The 20,805-nt window shown below is 42.8% G+C and overlaps 1 protein-coding gene across 4 annotated transcripts in view; it reads right to left on the bottom strand.

Moving 5' to 3' along the window:
• USP48 (ubiquitin specific peptidase 48) overlaps positions 1-20,805 on the bottom strand; it is an 88,326-nt gene that overhangs the window by 52,337 nt on the left and 15,184 nt on the right. For all 4 annotated transcript variants that reach the window (XR_011436525.1, XM_003364443.5, XM_005607376.4 and 1 more), the window contains exons 2-7: positions 8,718-8,838; positions 7,930-8,086; positions 4,478-4,605; positions 3,492-3,616; positions 2,878-2,986; positions 236-369 (exon numbers count right to left, since the gene is read on the bottom strand). Coding sequence is in view for 3 of the 4 variants with exons in the window: in XM_003364443.5 (XP_003364491.1) it covers positions 236-369; positions 2,878-2,986; positions 3,492-3,616; positions 4,478-4,605; positions 7,930-8,086; positions 8,718-8,838 (774 nt within the window). In the remaining variant the exon portion in view is untranslated. The remainder of the gene's footprint in view (positions 1-235; positions 370-2,877; positions 2,987-3,491; positions 3,617-4,477; positions 4,606-7,929; positions 8,087-8,717; positions 8,839-20,805) is intronic.

Below are 20,805 nucleotides of genomic sequence, written 5' to 3'. Positions count from 1 at the left end.
AAAAACATAAGGATTCTCTCCTTTTCCAGTTCTCACTTATATATGCCTGGCTTCTTCAAGAAGTTTGTGATGACACCATGAAATACTGGCATTTCAGAATGAGAGGCTCCAGCTAGAACTTTCACCCCCAAATCTAGCGTTGCAGATTGTAAGCATTTTCTCATCTCCTCTAAGGTGAAGTCCGTGCGTGCGGGCGCACGGCGAGCAGCAAGCCGCGCCGCCCGCACGCCCTCACCTGTCAAAGACAAAGCGCATCAGCTGTAAGTTCAGGGTGCAGGGGAGGCTGAGGAGGCGAATCTTCCTTGTCGCGTTCTGTTTGCTTTGACAGTTTTCACAGAAGTATCGATTGTCTCCTTCTAATTTTTCCTCCTGATCAGAAATAAGACATATTAGTTAAAAAAAAAAAATCAGAAGATGAAAAGATTTAAAAGAAGTGATCAAATCTTTGGTGTAAAGCACAATTTCATTTTAATTAACAGCTCCCATTCTAGCTGTTTAAAATCAAGCTTTTATAAATAATGAAGGACACGTGAGGGAACAGACACTGCTGGGCAGTGTGACATTATTAATTTGTAAATTTAAAATTGATGTGCCTCTTTCTGAAATGTAGGATTTTAAAAGTACTTATTTGAGGTCTTTTGTCCTAACGATTCCACTTCTGGGAATTCTAAGGAAGTAGGTTTAAAAAAGAAAAATCAGAGGCTGGCCCAGTGGCGCAGTGGTTAAGTTCACACACTCCGCTTCTCGGCGGCCCGGGGTTCGCCAGTTCCAATCCCGGGTGCGAACATGGCACCACTGGGCAAAAGCCATGCTGTGGTAGGCGTCCCATGTATAGAGCAGAGGAAGATGGGCATGGATGTTAGCTCAGGGCCAGTCCTCCTCATCAAAAAGAGGAGTATTGGTAGTAGTTAGCTCAGGGCTAATCTTCCTCAAAAAGAAAAAAATAAAAATCACGTGTACTTTGATGCAAAATTAACTTAAAAACAGTTTTAAAAGGGTAGAAACTGCATATGGGCACCAGAATACAAAATTACATATACAAAAAATTTTACACATACATATATTCACAACATTCATGAGACAAAGCCAAAAAAGGAGCACAGGAAACTCCAACGTCACAGCCAATAGTGATTTTTTCCTAAATTTTTCTTCTATGTTTCTGTAATAGCTTTTTGATACAGATTATTGTAGGTAATACAATCCTAGTACCACCACTTTATTCACTTGGCTTCCAAGATACCATGCTCGCCTGTTTTCCACTTACCTCACTGGCCAGTACTCCTCAGCATCCTTTGCCAGCTCTCCCTATCTCCCTGATCCCTCAATGTCTGAATGTCCCTGCTCAGTCCTTGGTCCTCGTCTCTCTGTCACTGCCTTGATGGTTTTATCCAGCCCCGACTTCTCCCCTGAACTGTACCTCTCAAGTGTAATGTGCCCTATGCAAACTCCTAATTCCTCTCCCAACCTGCTCCTCCCACAGTCCTTCCCATCCCGCACATGGCGACTCCACTCCTCTAGCCGCTCAGGCCAAAGACTCAGTAATCCTTGACTCCTTTCTGTCTCTCCAGATCCAGTCTGTAAATTTTATCAACTCTACTTTGAAAATATATCTAAAATCCAGACACTACTTATCCCCTCTTCAGCTTACCTTTGGTCCAAGCCACCATCAACTCCTGCTGTCTGTCCTTGTCCCATCTTCAGCCTATTCTCAAGATAGCACCCAGGGTTAAAACAGATTGTATCACTCCTCTGCTCACAACCCTCTGATGGCTCTCATCTCGCTCAGAGTTAAGTCAGACTCCTGACAAAGCTATACCAGGCCCTGGCTGATATGGTCCTTAGTTCCCTCTACGACTCCATTTTCTAGCCTTCTCCCCTTGCTTATTCACTTCAGCCACACTGACCTCCTTGCTGTTCCTCAAACTACCAGGCACGTCCTCGTCTCAGGGTCTGCACTTAGAACACTCCTCTCTGATTCTTGCTTGGCTCCCTCCTTCACCTTCAATAATTTTATTTCAAACTCCAACCAACCTCACCCTCCTCATTCCACATTCCCCATCCCGCTTCCCTGCTTTATTTGTCTCCATAGCACTTATTATAGTTGACACACTACATATTTTCCTTATTTTACTGTCCCTCCCTGGTTCCCATACCACTAAATTCAAAGCTCCTCGAAGGCAATTTTTTTGTCTGTTCATTCACTATCGCTATCCCCAACAGCTGACAAGTGCCCGACCACTGTACACACTCGATCAATGTTTAGCTGAATGAATTCAATAAATGACTACTTCCAGCATGCTAATGGTTGTGCTAAATGGGTAGGGAAAGTACAAAAATATTTTAAGAAAGGAAGCGATGCCATAAGCTCATCCATTTTGCTGCATGTCTGCTCCTACTTGGTTACAAAGGTTTCCTCTTCGCAGCTGTTCCACTCAGAACAAAAGGGAAACACTTCCACAGCTCTACGTAAATCTAAACATGCGGAAAGTAGAAAAATGGAGTGGAGGCACTGAAGCAGGGCCATACTGATGTAAAACATCTGCATTCCACAGTCTAGCTCTCATTAAACGAAAAGGTAAATTAAGCTGATGGTAACAGCTTAGATCTCCTTAAATGCTCTACTGCACCCAATCACACAATAAAATTTTACACATACATAACTTGACATATAAAATAACCTGAACCAAAAATTATTTTAAGACACAGCCTGCTTCAATACATTATAATTTACAAAGTTTCTTCTACATCATTACATAAACAGAGACACTTCATATGTAGAAAAAGTTGAGTTAATTTATCCATTAAATCAAAAAAAAATTCATGGTAGCAAGTAGCTGTCAATGAGCAGAAACAACATATACACCAAAATTTGAATACCTTCAAAAATTCCGAGATACAATCCGTTAACTGTTTGTGGCCTTGGATATTTAACTCCAGTTCATAAAACTTTGATAAAAGCTTAGACTCTCTGCCACACTGATTGCAACTACAATAAAAGAGAGTGATAAAATTAAGATCGAGTGGCAAAACCAATAACGTTCTATTGCATTACATCCCACAAATACGTAAAGAAGCATTTATTGCCTTAGTCCTCTCACACAGAAATTACTTACACTATGTGTGTTTAAAAGATAAATAAAAAGAAGAAGCAATTGGTGAGGCCATGTATTTTATGATTAGGGAAATTTTTAAGAGTTATTTTACATTTACTCTCAGTATTCCAGCCGGCTCCAATCTTACTCTTTCAGCTCACCCCACAGCCATAAAGTAAATGGCAAGAACTCAGACACACTTCCCAACACCGGGGTGGGTTCAATAGCAATTATCAAGTCAATTGTTTACATGTTCCCATGGAAATAGATAACTATAAATATTTCAGGTCCCATGACAGCCCACTAAAGCTATAATTTGGAACTGAACTGCAAACTAGATAACATATGAGCAACTGTCTGAGAATAAAATGGACCAGGAAAAAGCTGAAACACACTTACACAGTTACATAAGCATATTCCCCACAGAACTGCTGCTGGACAATGTTACGAACATCTGGATTCTTTTGTTTAGACAAAGTATCTTCCAAAAGAGACATAAAGAGCTTTGAAAATTCTTGGGCATCCTACAACACAAGTTTGGGTTAATAAAAAGAAAAATCATATCTTGCTTTTCAACTTCTAGTACAAATAGTAACAAGTTAAATATTCCAGAAACTATCTGTACTTTGAACCTGGCCTTTTGAAACAAGGCCTTGAGCTATGTCGAATCAGTTTTTGCCCACATATGAATTTTTAGAAATGGAATCAAGGAAAATGTGCAATATACTGGACAATAAATAAACACACTAATTCAAAATAGAAAAAAACTAATTTTTCTTAAAGATTTTATTTCTCCTTTTTCTCCCCAAAGCCCCCCAGTACATAGTTGTACATTTTTAGTTGTGAGTCCTTCTAGCTGTGGCATGTGGGATGCTGCCCAAGCGTGGCTTGATAAGTGGTGCCACATCCATGCCCAGGATCCAAAGTGACGAAACACTGGGACGATGAAGCAGAGCGTGGAAACCCAACCACTCGGCCACAGGGCCGGCCCCCGAAAAATACTACTTTTTAAAAAGCATTTCAGGGGCCAGCCCCCTGGCCAAGTGGTTAAGTTCACATGCCCCACTTTGGCGGCCCAGGGTTTAGGCAGTTTGGATGCTGGGCGTGCACCTAGCACCGCTCAACAGGCCATACTGAGGCAACATCCCACATAGCAGAACCAGAAGGACCCATATCTAGAATATACAACTATGTATTGGGGGCGGGGCAGGGAGTTGGGTTTGGGGAAAAGAAGAAAAAAAAGAAGATTGGTTGGCAACAGATGTTAACTCAGGGGCCAATTTAAAAAAAGAAAAGGCATTTCACTTCATTTCCTTCTACAAACATTCTAAGGAACGACACTTGGGTATCTTTTTATATTAAAAATAATAACAGAAGGTTCTTACCTGCTGCTGCCCCGTGTCCAAGCCCAAGGCTTTAACAAAGCCCGACGGATCAATGTATCGCCTGTTACTGTTTTGCAACAATGCAAACAAGTACTGGAGATGCTCACAAATTGTTTGAGGCTCATAATCTATTAAAAAATATATGTGTTTGATTTTGTTAGACAAAAACAAAATCTGCTTTTTTTTAAAATATACTTCTTTTCATGTTCTTCACATGAGAACATAATTAAACACTCTTACATTCAAACTATACTAGTATTTTATCACAGTCTTAAAACTGTAAAAGAAACAAATTAGCAATCACATGTCTTTCGGAAGTAATAAGGCAGCCACAGCTGTCTATCTACATCTATATACATCCCCTAAACACAGGAGGTTATACATGCGTGACAACAGCGGCAGTCATGACTAGTTTCTAGAGGGTCAAATCACAATGACACATCCATTCCAGTAGTAAACATCATACACCGTGTTTACCATTCGCTTAAGGTGGCCAAATACTTCAATATAATGTCTTTAATATGGATTCGCCACAAGTAGAGCAAGTGACAGGAACCTCAAGCATAGAGACTCAAACTTGAACTTACAACGCAATGATGCACTGTCAAAAATCCTAGAACTTTAGAGCTGAAGTTTTAATGACTGGGGCAAAGTATGCACATAGGGAGCATGACTCTCAAGAGCCCTAAAACTGCTGAGCACTGTCTTTTGCACCACTTATCAATTTATTGCCTCTCAGATCCAAATCCACCCTTCTTTGCCCGCTCTGTGATAACTGAGATGAGCTCTGCAAATACTTCTCCTCTGCGGGCTAGTGCAAGGTCAAGTCTTGTCAGTAGGGGGCACTGGAGGTTTCAGTGGTGCGTCTTTCACCAGCCTCTGCCGGGAGACGCAACACGCTCACGCACACGCGCGCACACACACCATTCTTAGGACTCCGGGTTCCTGCAGCAGCTCCCTCCAGCGCCTCCTCTGCTACCTTCACAGTGGAATGTCTCTGGTGAGGCACTTCCTCTTGGATGGCCACCCTGAGACTAACCTTCGGGGCACCCTCTCAGGTGACAGGCGAGGCAGGGGCTTCTGAGGCCCAGCTCTCCCTGTGGAGTTTTCAGCAGGGACCCCACTGACGCCTCTCAGCACCTTTGGACCACCTAGTGAGCCCTGGCAGAGCCCTCTCTGTCTGGAGGCCTGCATCTCAGGCGTGGGCAGTGGGGGTGAGGGACTCCTCCCTGGGCGCTCTCTTCCAGTCCTAGGGGTAGTGGCTGCTCCCTCCATCTGCTAGTCCTGTATTCTTTCAAGTCCTCTTTAATCCTCACTAACCAATTCCCCAATTACTTGAATTTCCTATTAATAATTCCCTACTCTCTATTCCAACTATTGCGTAGTTTTTGTCTCCTGATTGGACTCTGAATGGTTTATCTCTTTCTTACCAACTTTCAGGAAGTCAATATTTCATTTGTAAAATATAGATAAAAATCTGACTTCCTGGGGTGCAAGGGCTTTGCAGGCTGTTAAAAGCTATTCAAGCAAGTTTGTAACTATTCCAACCTGTATTTTACAGGTCAGACACTCTGTAAGGTCTTAACTCACACTCTGCTGGTTTTCCTAGGTTGAAACTTAAGAGTTCATCATTTCCAACATAAACTCTTTCCACTTCCCTGCACCGTGCCTGTTAAGGTAGCCCAGAAACGTATACTCATCAGAGAACAAGGTGAAGGACTTCGACGAAATACAAAAATTTGGGGCCAATCCCGTGGCCAAGTGGCTCAGTGTGCACGCTCCACTTTGGCGGCCCAGGGTTTCTCCAGTTCGGATCCTGGGCACGGACGTGGCACTGCTCGTCAGGCCATGCTGAAGCGGCGTCCCACATGCCACAACTAGAAGGACCCACAACTAAAATATACAACTATGTACTGGGGGGATTTGAGGGAAAAAAGCAGGAAAAAAAAAGAAGATTGGCAACAGTCGTTAGCTCAGGTGCCAATCCTTTAAAAATATATATATATATAAAAATGTATGTATTCAGAAACTTAACAAAATATTTCTCTTTTGTTGAGGAAGATTAGCACTGAGCTAACATCTGCTGCCAATCCACCTCTTTTTGCTGAGGAAGACTGGCCCTGAGCTAAGATTCATGCCCATCTTCCTCTATTTTATATGTGGGATGCCTGCCACAGCATGGCTTGACAAGCGGTGCATAGGTCTGCACCCGGGATGCGAACTGGCAAACCCCAGGCCTTGGAAGCGGAATGTGCGAACTTAACCACTGCACCACCAGGCCGGCCCCAAACAAAACATTTCATGAAGATACACATTAAAGCCACAATACTCCAAGAAGGCCATGGTACACCATTTTATAAAATACAAATTTAGTCTGCACTTTTATTTAGCTGTCTTCTCACTGGTAAATTTATACACCAGCAAAACAATGCTAAAAATTAAAAATAATACATTTACCTTACTCATCCTTTACACACTATTACTTTAAATAATATACTATTAATCTAGATTTAAATATTCAGAACTATAGAAATAAAGCATTGAGGAAACAAACGTTAAGAATTTTTAAGTGCTGTGTTTTGAAGCAAAGAATGCTATTAACAAGGACCAGGACTCTGAAGCATCCCCACTGTCGAATCCTACCTCTTCTCTCTCTGAGTCCAAGACAGCAGCCATCTGCTCAAATCATACCACGTAAAAGATGGCACAGGATTCACAGGTGGGAACAAGAGTCGAAAGTTCCCAACTTGGAGCTCCCAGACCTACGGGATCTTACACACTCACCCCCTCCACCCTCCAGCTTTGAGAAGGAGAAAAATCTGGTTCATTCCATGAAAGTTCCATCTCGAAGAGAATAATCTCTAAAAAGTAATCTCAATTAGGAAGAACAATCCACATACTGTGGCATGAAAAAAACTAAGTGATTCCAGCGGAACAATTTGAAACTGATTCTGTGTAAGTCTGCAATGAGCGTAGTCACATATAGTGGCTGATTTTCCCCAGGTCGTTAATTTCATCTTAATTTCAGAGGGCGTCATGTAAGTGAGTCTATTTGGGAATCAGGACATTGGTTACATTGAAGTATTAAGTCTCTCAAATTCAGGACAACAGAAAGCCTGTCTGCTTTACTCACTGATTTTTATCAATCACTAGAAATTAACGGACAACAATCACAGCATATGCATAGAAAAACTGCAGATGTAAGCTACATAAGCTACATAATCAAATGCCTTTCCTTCACTTGAATATTAGCCATTTTGGTGCAGAAATGATAAATATACAGAAAAAAGGGAAAAAGATTTTGAATCCTGACAACGTTTACAGAGGATCCAGCACCACAGCTGGCACATAAGGAGCACGTGACAGTCAGTTTCCTCTATTTGTTGGTTCAGAAGTGATCCAGGTGGCAATACACTCAGGAGTGAGCCCTCCTCGCACCCATCCCCACTGACCTTTCTCTTCTTGGATGCCATCTCCCATCATGTAGTCGCTACAGGTACTTGGACATAAGTATAGCGCCTGCCGAAGCTCCAAGTTGAGAAACCACACTTGAAGAAATGTGTTGACGTAACAAGTAGCTCCAAGGTTCGTGAGGCCCACAAATGAGTTCTACAAAAATACAAAATTTACAATTATAGAATCAATTTCCCTTTAAAAAAAAATTATGAGGCAGCCAGCCCCATAGCTGAATGGTTAAGTTCATGTGCTCTGCTTCGGCGGCCCAGGGTTTCGCCAGTTCGGATCCTGGGCGCAAACCCAGCACTGCTCATCAGGCCATGATGAGGCGGCGTCCCACAGAGCAGAGCCAGAAGGACCCACAGCTAGAATACACAGCTATGGACCGAGGGGCTTTGGGGAGAAGAAGGAGGGGGGAAAAAAAGAAAAAGACAAATTTAAAAAGAAGACAAGCCCAAGAAAGCAAAGTGATATTACAGGAGTTTGTTCCCCTGCATCAGCGCCTCCCTCCAAGAGCCTTAAAAAGAGTTCAGAATAAAACAGGCAGCGTTAACACAAACACAGAATCGGCATTTAAACTAAAACTGCTATTTAAAGGCTTACTGGATTATATAGCTACCTGTTTAAAATCACACCACTAAAAACTGCTCCAATTCAAGCAGTTTAGTCTTAAATTCCACTACTTATCTTAACACTGCATAGGTTTCTGATCATAGGAACAAAATAAAACAAAACAGAAACAGAGGAATACCATATAGTAATCATTTAAAAAGTGATGGCTTACCTTTTTCCTCCTCTCACAGTTGGGATCATCGATGTTATGAAAACTATTTTCATCTATTTCTCCTAACCAAATATGCTCACCAATCCCAACCAAGCAATTCGGATTTCCTTTGCAGTTTCGTCTACGAAAAAAATATTATTGTTGAATTGTAAGATACCATAGTTTCATGATAGGAAACATGCAAACTAATTAAAACTATAACCATAAGACCATTTTTCATCTATGTCTTATCCATAAGATTAGCACAACCAAGAAAAGTATACCACCACACTCTGTGTGGGGGTGATGCTGTGGGGAAAGGGCACTCATGCACTGCTGATGGGAATGCAAACTGGTAAGGGCTTTTATGGAGAGGAATTCTGCAATCTCGAACAAAACTACATACACGGCCACCTTCTGACCTAGCAATTTCATTTCTAGGAATTCACCTTGAAGATGCGCAAAAACACATGCACTAGGTCATTCACTGCAGTGCTGTTTGCACCTACAAAATACTGCAAACAACCCAAATGACCAAACACGGGCTATGGCACATCCACAAAATGGAGTCCTACGCAGCGGCAACACGGAAAACACATGAAGCCCTCTACGAACTGTTGCAGAATAATTTCCAGGACATATTAGTAAGGAAGGAAAGCAAAGTGCAAATAGTGTCTGTAAGATGCTATTTTTTTGGTGTAAGATGGGAAAATAAGAAAATCTGCTCATTTGAGCATAAAGAAACAAAGGATAAACCAGAGACTAATGAAATTGGTTACCTACAGAGCATAAATGGGATAAAAAAGAAAAAGATTTAAAAAAGAGAGGTGTGTGACACTTTTCTGAATTTATCTTTCCATACATTGCTGAGTTTATGGGCCATGTGTATGTTACACATACACACATATGAAAATAAATCAGTAAGGATGGGGGAACCCTAAATTCAACACCAACAGAAACATATTTCAATTGAATAACGTACCCACACTGAAGGGAGGAGGGGTGGGGAACCAACCCAAGCAGAATGAAGACAGTCATTAGCGGGCTCTGCCCTCAGGCTAAAGACAAAGGAACAGATACTAAACTCTAAGAGCTTCCTTTTCACAGCTGTAGGTTAACAATTCTGAAACAATATCCTGTACATTCTACAATTAAACACATAAGTACATACACTGGGGATAAAGAAAACCAAGTTTTGGAGAGGAAAGTTACAAATAAGAAAGGAAGAATAAAATGAACCCTGCAATACTGATTAGGAATTACAGGTGTAAGTGTAAACTTGTGGGTTTTAACAGAGAGAGATAGGTACATTAGGGTTGTCAGATAAAATACAAGACAGAAGCTATTTGAATTTCAGATAAACGACATATTTATACTAAAAAAGTATTTGTTGTATATCTGAAATTTAATCAGGCAACCTAAGCTAGATACCTTTTGGCAAGCTGAGGGCCTAAAAGCAGTAACATGAGCACTCTTAACAACAAGATCTTGACTTCTAAATATTCCCCACTCAAAGAACCCAGGACTCTGGAAAAACGGCTGATTCCAAGGCTGGGTAGGGAAAGTACAAGATGAACATGGAACATCTTCCTGTGCGTAAAAAGTAAGGATGTACTCAAAGAATCATGGGGACACAAAAGGACAGCTCGCAGGGGGCTCCCTGTGGCCAAATCCGGAACAATGTGAGCAACAAAATACATAACAGGATTAAAACCTAGGGAACAAAGTGGGAACCCATCGTGAAATAGACGGCTGGCTGGATGGATGAGAAATCGCTTCCTTAGAGAAGAAAGCCAGTCATCAAAGTAGAAGGAAGGACAGAATTAGAAAATCACCATTTGGCATCCATGAGATTAACACAAGAATCACCGACCGATGCTAATGTAGCAAGTTTGAGTAAGAGAGTATTTACATAGTCTCAAAGTATCTCAGCACAAGTTGTTCATTAATTACAAAAGGAAAAATAGTATCTTTCGGTGAAGAGACCTGGCAGACACCACTTTAACTAAATGACCAAAGGGAAGGCACTGGGTCTAACCGACAGGATGCACCTCCTGGTAGGAGGCACTAAGAGCATAGCATCACTTCTGTGCTGTTCCTACCAAAGTGAACAGCCTAAATCTAACCACGAGGCAACATCAGACAAACCCAACCTGAGGAACTTTCTACAAATAAAAGTGTCCTGTACTTTTAAAAGATGTCAATGTCACAAAATATGAAGAAAAACTGAGTAACTATTCCAGATTAAAACAGTCTAAAAGGACACGATAAGTGACTCAATATATGAGCTTGGATTATCTTTTGCTGTAAATCATAGGACATTACTAGGTCAATACAGTCTGAATATTTTGGAACATTACCCACTAAAGTTTTACTAATAGTAGTAAAAGATTGGAAACATCATAAATGCTCATCAATAAGAAACTGATAATATAACCAAAGAATGGAAACTACTGTAGTCAAAAAAAAGAGAGGAGCTGGCCTGCTGGCGTAGCGGTTCAGTTCCCATGCTCTGCTTCAGCGGCCTGGGGTTCCTAGGTTCAGATCCCAGGCACAGATGCAATCATCACTCATGTAGCCATGCTGTGGCAGCATCCCACACACAAAATAGAGGAAGAGGGGCCGGCCTGGTGGCGCAGTGGTTAAGTGCACACATTCCACTTCAGCGGCCCAGGGTTCACCGGTTTGGATCCTGGGTGTGGACATGGCACCTCATGACAAGCCATGCTGTGGTAGGCATCCCACATATAAAGTAGAGGAGGATGGGCATGGATGTTAGCTCAGGGCCAGTCTTTCTCAGCGAAAAGAGGAGGATTGGCAGCAGTTAGCTCAGGGCTAATCTTCCTCAAAAAACAAAAAAAGAAAAAGGAAAGAAAAAAACTTTTTAATGTTGTGGTACATACAACATCATTAGTGGAAAAAAGCAAGGTACAAAACAGTGTTTAAAAATGGGTGTAACAGGGCCGGCCCCGTGGCCGAGTGGTTAAGCTCATGCACTTTGCTTCAGCGGCCCAGGGTTTCGCTGGTTCGGATCCTGGGCACAGACATGGCACCGCTCGTCAGGCCACCCTGAGGTGGTGTCCCACATGCCACAACTAGAAGGACACACAAATGAAATATACAACTATGTACTGGGAGGATTTGGGGAGAAAAAGCAGGGAAAAAAAAAAAAGACTGGCAACAGTTATTATCTCAGGTGCCAATCTTTAAAAAAAAACCGGTGTGATAGACCAGTTTAGATAGAAGGATACACTTCAGGTGAGAACTGAAAAAGGCAACGTCAGCACTTTGCACGAGAAGTGGCTCAGGCTAACAGATGAAAGCCTTCCAAATAGTGGCTAAGCCTTCTGTACATGAGCCCAATATTGCGAGGGGTTTTTTGTTGGCTGTCTTGTTTGGAGCAGTAAAGTATCTACTTAAGAAGCATAAATCATAAAAGCATCTAATTATAAGCTATTACTTCCAAGCCGACCTAAGCAGCACAGCACAATGCCAAGTTCCGAAGGCTAGAATCCCCTATAGAAGAAGAAAGCCTCTCCCATTCACCAGTCTCCAATGCCCCTCACTCTGTTTCATCCACGTTAGGAGTCGGCCAGGGGCTGGCTTGGTGGCATGGTGGTTAAGTTCACAGTCCGCTTCAGCGGCCTGAGGTTCTCGGGTTTGGATCCCAGGCGCAGACCCACACACTGCTCATTGAGCCATGCTGTGGTGGCATCCCACATATAAAACAGAGGAAGACTGGCAACAGATATTAGCTCAGAGTGAATCTTCCTCACCAAAAAATAAAAAATAAAAAAGAGCAGGCCACAGATGTCAATATCACTTGCTTGTCCTTATTACAGTAGAAAAATATTTCTGCGTAATTGTTTCTATAGGAGTGTACAAAGAGACAGATCAAGGAGGCTCAGTGTTTCAAGAAATGAATGGCAGGGATACATGTTTAGATGGAAAGACTGATCTATTTAATGTCAAATACCCCAGCCAGTTTGACTCAGTGAGATTACCTACTTGGCCCTGGAAAACACCTGGATTTGTTAATGCTGGCTTAGAAATCAAATAACTTTTTCAAGGTCACAGTATCCCCGATTTAATCTACGTACAGTGATGCCACTCGCCTTTTCTGAAATAGAAAGTTGCGACCACCTTAGAACTGTACCCTTTACACACTCCCCACAGGTGGTCTTCCCAGAAATCCCTCCTCCTGCCCACGGGGGCATCAGAGGGAGCACCAAATCACAAACAAAAACATGAAGAGCGGTCAACCTGGTTCTTCCTGGGCTCCCTGCTACCCTCACATCCCATTTCCTTACACGTGTCGGCTGAAGAGCAGGTTTGTTTGTGTGTGGCAGACGCCCATGACTGAATGTGCCAAGTTTCTTCACCTCTCCCTGCCTCTGGGCCTCTTTCTGAGAACAACCAACTGCTCCTCAGTTCCTGTGCTTCTAGCAAGAGCTGCTGGGATGCAGCTCCCATCCACCACCCAAAAACAAACCCCTCACAAGATATTTCAAATCGGAACTGAGAGAAGGGAGGAAGAAAACAGTCCCCTCCGGTGGCAGACACTTGTGCACGGCGTGGGACTTGGGAAGCGGGGCTGTCCTCAGCACAGGAAGGAGGCAGCACGCCGATGTGCATGGGCAGCAGAGCTGAAGAGGTTCATGAATTGCTCCTCGGCCCAACTGCATCCCCTCTTTAACTATGATTTGTCCAAAACTTCCCTGACTTTAAAAAAAAAAAAAAACCCTCCCTCGATTCCTTAACCGAGTCATTTTCCTTACGGCTATGCTGGCTTCAAGTTTCTGTCACCTGTGTCTAGGAGTCCTAACTAACAAATATGAACTAACTAAATAAAGCTGTTTCTGTCATTAACTCAACACTCCAAAAGCCAACAGTCCACTTCGGTCTCTGACAGACCTAATTCTTTTTTTTTGAGGAAGATTAGCTCTGAGCTAACTGCTGCCAATCCTCCTCTTTTCGCTGAGGAAGACTGGCCCTGAGCTAACATCCATGCCCATCTTCCTCTACTTTATATGTGGGACGCCTACCACAGCATGGCTTGACAAACGGTGCCATGTCCACACCCGGGATCCGAACCGGTGAACCCTGGGCCGCCGAAGCAGAACGTGAGCAATTAACTGCTGAGCCACCGGGCCGGTCCCCAACCTAGTTCTTAAAAACAGGGTTGCCTCTTCCTCCAAATTTCCTCGTAAGACCAGTTAACAACAGAGGGGAAAACACTCAGCTCCAGAGAAAAGCAAATTTAAAACAGCTGTGAAAGATGTTTTCACTTATCGAATTAGCAAAAATTTTCCAACGATGAACCAGGCTAACGTGAGAGCCACTGTCTATTCATTGTGCACGGGAGGAGTAACTAAACACAACCCCTTTGGAAAATGGAGAAAATGTCTCAAAATGTTAAATGACACCAATATTTTGTTTCCATAATTCTACTTCTGGGCACATATCCACAGAATATGCGATGACACTGTGGCAGTGAAACAGAATGATGAAGAATCCTACTGGGCACTTTTTCCTAGGACTGTGCGATATGAGACCTGCGAGTGGCGACAGCGGTGGGCAGGGGAGAGGTAAGCAGCTGTGACCTTATCTGCTGCGATTTCAGGCTGGTGAAACACCTTGGCAGCAAAGTAAATGTTGGACAAAAGCTGAACAAAAGCTTAAGACACAACAATTCTCCGAGTGGAAGATGAAGCCCTAAACCACTTTAGTGGCAATGGGAATGGAGGATAGCAGAGGTCTAGCACATCGATGAGATGAAATCAACAGGCCTCGGAGATGGAGTAGATGGTGGAGGCAGGAAGGGAAAGGAGCCGACGTCTGCAATGATGCCCAAAATTGTAAAGAAAGGAAACAATCTTCCACAAATGAAAAACTGTCTGGGGAGTGGAAAAACAGGTAGGCTAGGTATCTAGGGGACAAATGAGTAAGTTCCCTCTATACTGACCATAGACAAGAGATGTAGTTTTAGCTCTGTTTTGATAGATCTCCAAGGATCTATCATTTAAGAGTATGCCTTCTAGGCAAAAGAAACTAGAATCAAAACAAAGAGACAACCCACCAAGTGGGAGAAAATATTTGCAAATCATAGATCTGACAAGGGCTTATTCTCCATAATATAGGGAACTCATACAACTGAACAATAAAAAAACATACAACCCGATCAAAAATGGGCAGAGGAGGGGCCAGCACCATGGCCAAGTGCTTAATTTCATGCACTCCACTTCGGTGGCCCAGGGTTTCACCGGTTCGAATCCTGGGTGCGGACATGGCACCACTCACCAGGCCATGCTGAGGCGGTGTCCCACATGCCACAACTGGAAGGACCTACAACTAAAAATACACAACTATGTACCAGGGGGCTTTAGAAGAAAAAGGAAAAGTAAAATCTTAAAAAAAAAAAAAAAAAAAAAAAAGGGCAGAGGAGATGAACAGACCTTTTTCCACAGAAGATATACAGATGGCCAATAAGCACATGAAACGATGTTCAACATCACTAATCATCAGGGAAATGCAAACCAAAACTACACTAAGCTACCACCTTTTGCCTGCTAAAATGGCTATAATCACTAATACTAAAATAGCGAATGTTGAAGAGAAGGGAACACTCATACACTGCTGGTGGCAATGCAAACTGGCGCAGCCACTACGGAAAACAGTTCGGAGATTCCTCAAACACTAAAAGTAGGGGGCCAGCCCAGTGGCACAGCAATTGAGTTCCCACATTCTGCTTCAGCGGCCCGGGATTCGCCAGTTTGGATCCCTGGTGTGGACATGGCACCGCTTGGCAAGCCATGCTGTGGTAGGCGTCCCACATATAAAGTAGAGGAAGATGGGCATGGATGTTAGCTCAGGGGCCAGTCTTCCTCAGGAGAAAGAAGAGGAGTGGCAGCAAATGTTAGCTCAGAGCTAATCTTCCTAAAAAAAAACAAACTAAAAATAGAGCTACCATATGACCCAGCTATCCCACTACTGTGTATCCACCCAAACAACTTGAAATCAACAATCCAAAGCAACATATGCACCCCTATGTTCACTGCAGCACTATTCACAATAGCCAAGACACGGAAGCAACCCAAGTCCCCATCGACCAATGACTGGACAAAGAAGATGGGTATGGGTGGGTGGGTGTGGGTGTGTCGGAACACTATTCAGCCAGAAAAAAGACAAATTCATTCCATCCCATTTGCAATAACATGGAAGGACCTAGAGGGAATTATGCTAAGTGAAATAAGCCAGTCTGAGAAAGGCAAACACCAGATGATTTCACTTACATGTGGAATATTAACAGGTACATGGACAAAGAGAAGAGTTCAGTGGTTACCAGGGGAAGGGGGGTGGGGGGTGGGCACAGGGGGTGAAGGGGAGCACTTATGTGGTGACAGTCAAGAAATAACGTACAACTGAAATCTCACATTGATATAAACTATTATGAACTCAATAACAAAATAATTGATTAAAAAAAGAGCATGCCTCCTAGCACAATGGACAGAAATTTATAGTCAAAGATTTCATAGTTGCTACGCAGTTCAAAGAAGATTCATCATTCGAATGGGAGAGTGGGGGGAGATCTCACTGCTTCTGAGTGGTCATTCAAAGAATTTTTAGTTTCTTAGCTCTCAGGACATCATTTCATGCAGACAGCCAAGGCAGAAATCAACGAAGGACGGCATGCCAACTTGCCTGCTTCCAGTGAAGATCCTCGGCTATACTAAGGCTTTCTTTCCCAATGCAGCACAAGCTTTCTGTAAAGCAATTTCAATGTATATATTTCTTTATAAAGACTTCTCCTAGTCTTCATATCCTTTGACCCAGAGCCACCACTTTTTGTTTGTTTGTTTTGGGTGAGGAAGACTGGCCCTAAGCTAACATTTGTTGCCAATCTTCTTCTTTTTGCCTGAGGAAGACTGTCACTGAGCTAACATCTGTGCCAATCTTCCTTTATTTTATGTGGGACACCATCACAGCGTGGCTTAATGAGCAGTTCTGGGTCCGCACCTGGCGTCCGTATGCGGGATCTGAACCTGCGAACCTTGGGGCCACCAAAGCAGAGTGCATGAACTTAACCACTATACCACCGGGCCAGCCCCGAGAACCACCATTTTAAAGACGTATGCTAAGCAAACAGAGATGTCAGCAAATATTTCCAAAGGCAATCATCACAGTATTGTTTATAATAGAAAACTGCTTAGAAATAAGCTACCTGTCCAACCACAGGAACAATGTTAAACTGTGGTAGTCACGTGATGGAATATTATGCAGCCATTAAAACGTTTTTTAAGCAACACTTTAATGACATGTGACCATGCTCAAGACAGAATTTGAAATAAATAGGATACAAAGTTATCCATTATGATCCTAATTATGGTACCTTTTTTTGAGGGGAAGGGGTGATGTTCTTTATATGCTTTTCAAAAGAGAAAAGGTCACAAGGGAAATTAGAAAATACTTTGAATTGAGTAAAACATACCAAAAGTTGTGGGACGCAGCTAAATTAGTGCTTAGAGGGAAATTTACACCATTAAATGTTTATATAAAAAAATTTTTATATAAAAACAGAAGGGACTGGCCTGGCAGCATAGTGGTTAAGTTTGCATGGTCTGCTTCAGTGGCCCAAGGTTCTTGGGTTCGGATCCCGTGTGTGGTCCTAGCATCACTCGTCAAGCCATGCGGTGGCGGTGTCCCACATAAAATAGAGGAAGAGTGGCACGGATGTCAGCTCAGCAAGAATCTTCCTCACACGCACACACACAAAAGACCAGGAAGACCTCAAACCATATTTACCCCAGTTTTCAGAGTTATCACAAATTCTAGGAACACTAAATCATCAAGTTTTGACAGACACTTTAAACTCTTATGGTAATTCATAGGTAGTAAGTCCCAAACATATACAGACAAAACCCACTTCCTATAGTAACTCTGAGGCAAGATTCAGGAACTGTGTAACTCATTGCCATGATTAGAGTGTTAAATTAATGATTTATGGCAGGAACACCTTGTTTAATGCTCTCCCATTCAGTGCTCATTTAAAATTCTCTAAAATATTTTCCTTGAGAAATAAAAGTCCTACTCATATATAAAACCATTAATTAGAGAATGCTCTTAATAGGGTTTCCTTCCCCTCACCCTCTAAGCACTTTAAAGCTCCCAGACAATGAGGCTGGTGCAGCATGGACTATATCGGTGGGTCATCACCCTGCCAACGCACCTCTTCTGCTTGATGGGCTACGACAGGCATCACTGATTGTTGGGGGGTGAGGGGGGGAGCCAGTCAGGTAATTCTTAACCGGTTTTCAGTTTTTTTTTTTTCTTTTTGAGGACAATTAGCCCTGAGCTATCTGCTGCCAATCTTCCTCTTTTTGCTGAGGAAGACTGGCCCTGATCTAACATCTATGCCCATCTTCCTCTACTTTATATGTGGGACGCCTGCCACAGCATGGCTTGCCAAGTGATGCCATGTCCACACCCGGGATCCAAACCGGTGAACCCAGGGCCGCCGAAGCAGAATGTGCGTACTTAACCTCTGCACCACCAGACCGGCCCCAGTTTTCACAGATCTTAACTGAGAGTTCTGCTCCGAGTCTGCTACAAGTGGGTATTCTGCGGAAGTCACCCAGTGTGGTTCCCCTGGGAATCTCTATACTAGATTTGGAGGTAAACATCTAGACACAATTAATGCTTAGTTTAGGAATAGTTCAGATTATTACAACAAAATCTAAGAAAACCTAACCCAAACTAAACTGTACAAGTTAACCAAACATTACTGAAATGGTTTCAAAAATAAACAGTGTATTGTCTGAACTGTCCTCCAAAACTTCAAATGGTCTAATTCTGAATGTCACCATGCTATCAGAATGACAGTCGCCAGGATGAGCTATATCCATTCTTTTCCAATATGTTCATCATCAATAAAAGGTGAAATACTACATTTTGGGGTTAGGCATTTTTAGATGAGCTGAGAAACTGATCATTTGTTCTATAGAAAACACTTAGGTAACCAACGCACTTTTAATTTGGGTCTGCCCATCTCATGGAAACAACAAAACAGGTTTCCTCTGGAATCCTGGGAAAACTTTTGCTTCAAACACTCCATATTCCCCACATTCTTTTTTTTTTTTAAGATTTTATTTTTCCTTTTTCTCCCCAAAGCCCCCAGTACATAGATGTGTATTCTTAGTTGTGGGTCTTTCTAGTTGTGGTATGTGGGATGCCCCCTCAGCGTGGCTTGATGAACAGTGCCATGTCCGCACCCAGGATTTGAACTGGTGAAACCCTGGGCCGCCGAAGCAGAGCATGTGAACACAACCACTCGGCCATGGGGCCGGCCCCGGCAAGTATCATTCTTAATTAAAAGATAAAATTTCCATAAGGTACTGGTACTTAAAAGTTAGGTAAGAAAATCAAGCATATATCCACAGAGGGAGAGGACAGACAAACCTAAAAACAAAATACTGTAGGTCTCCATTTCTTCATTTATAAAACAAAGGGAACTGGGTTAGGTGAACGCTAAAATTTCCCAATATCATTTGTTTTTAATTTGGATCCCCTCGGAAAGCCATGTTTATCAACCACTGGCTTACATGTGAGGCAGTGAGACCACTGTGCCTTTTTAACCTCAGCAGAGAGCAGAAGACGCTGAAAACAAGGGTGCAAGTGGAAGCAGGTGAGAGCCAGTGATTGTGACCGGTCTGGGTTATCTACACTCAGAGTGCTGCTGCAAGGACAGTTTCAAATTACCATCAATAAACGCTGGCAGCATCAGCCTTCCACTAGGTAAGTCACAATGTAGATGAGTAAAAGTAAACAATATCAGGTCCAGCCTGGTGGCATGTGGTTAAGTTCGTGCACCCCAGAGAAGAATTAACAACTAGGATATAAAACTATGTACTCTGGCTTTGGGGAGAAAAAAAGAAAAATAGAGAAAGATTGGCCACAGATGTTAGCTCAGGGCCAATCTTCTTAAAAATAAAAAAATAGGGGCCGGCCCAGTGGCAAAGCAGTTAAATTCACATGTTCCGCTTCAGCAGCCTAGGGTTCACCAGTTCAGATCCCGGGTGCAGATATGGCACTGCTTGGCAAGCCATGCTGTGGTAGGCATCCCACATATAAAAGTAGAGGAAGATGGGCATGGATCTTAGCTCAGGGCCAGTCTTCCTCAGCAAAAAGAGGAAGATTGGCAGCAGTTACCTCAGGGCTGATCCTCCTTAAAAAAAAAAATAATAAAATAAAAATGACATAGGCTAGTCCACTTTGAAAAAAAAAAGCAGGGGCTGGCCCCGTGGCCGAGTGGTTAAGTTCCCGCGCTCCACTGCAGGCAGCCCAGTGTTTCGTTGGTTCGAATCCTGGGCGCGGACATGGGACTGCTCATCAAACCATGCTGAGGCAGCGTCCCACATACCACAACTAGAAGGACCCACAACGAAGAATGTACAACTATGTACCGGGGGGCTTTGGGAGAAATAGGAAAAAACAAAATCTTTAAAAAAAAAAAGTAAACAACAATGTCATTTTGCATAACCAAAGTCTACCATCTTATAAAAGCAACTAGGCTTTACAGGTTCATACATTCTGTCAAACAGAGATACCCAGATAAGAATTATAAGACCCCTCTAGGAGCTGGCCCAGTGGCACAGCCGTTAAGTTCAAGTTCACACCTTCTGCTTGAGCAGCCCAGGGGTCACCAGTTCAGATCTCAAGTGCAAACCCTATGCACCGCTTGTCAAGCCATGCTCTGGCAGGTGTCTCACATATAAAGTAGATGAAGATGGGCACAGATGTTAGCTCAGGGCCAGTCTGCCTCAGCAAAAAGAGGAGGATTGGCAGCAGATGTTAGCTCAGGGCTAATCTTCCTCAAAAAAAAAAAAAAAAAGGAACTTTAACACCCCTCTAAAAACACCAAAATAAAAGACAAAGTCTCAGGCATCAAAGAAGGGCTCACAGCCCCTGAGATGACACACAGGTAAAAGGACAACTTCTGAGAAACAGATGCTGCAGTAGCATTAAGCACAGGATGCTGCAACAGAAATCTCACAGGAAGGGAAGAAGCGTTGCTAAGCTGAGAGTCTCCAAGGGCAGGCAGGTGTTCACTGGA

This window comes from Equus caballus, chromosome 2 (genome assembly GCF_041296265.1).
Source record: "Equus caballus isolate H_3958 breed thoroughbred chromosome 2, TB-T2T, whole genome shotgun sequence".
Classification (NCBI taxonomy): domain Eukaryota; kingdom Metazoa; phylum Chordata; class Mammalia; order Perissodactyla; family Equidae; genus Equus; species Equus caballus.
This window is presented reverse-complemented; position numbering and strand designations above follow the sequence as displayed.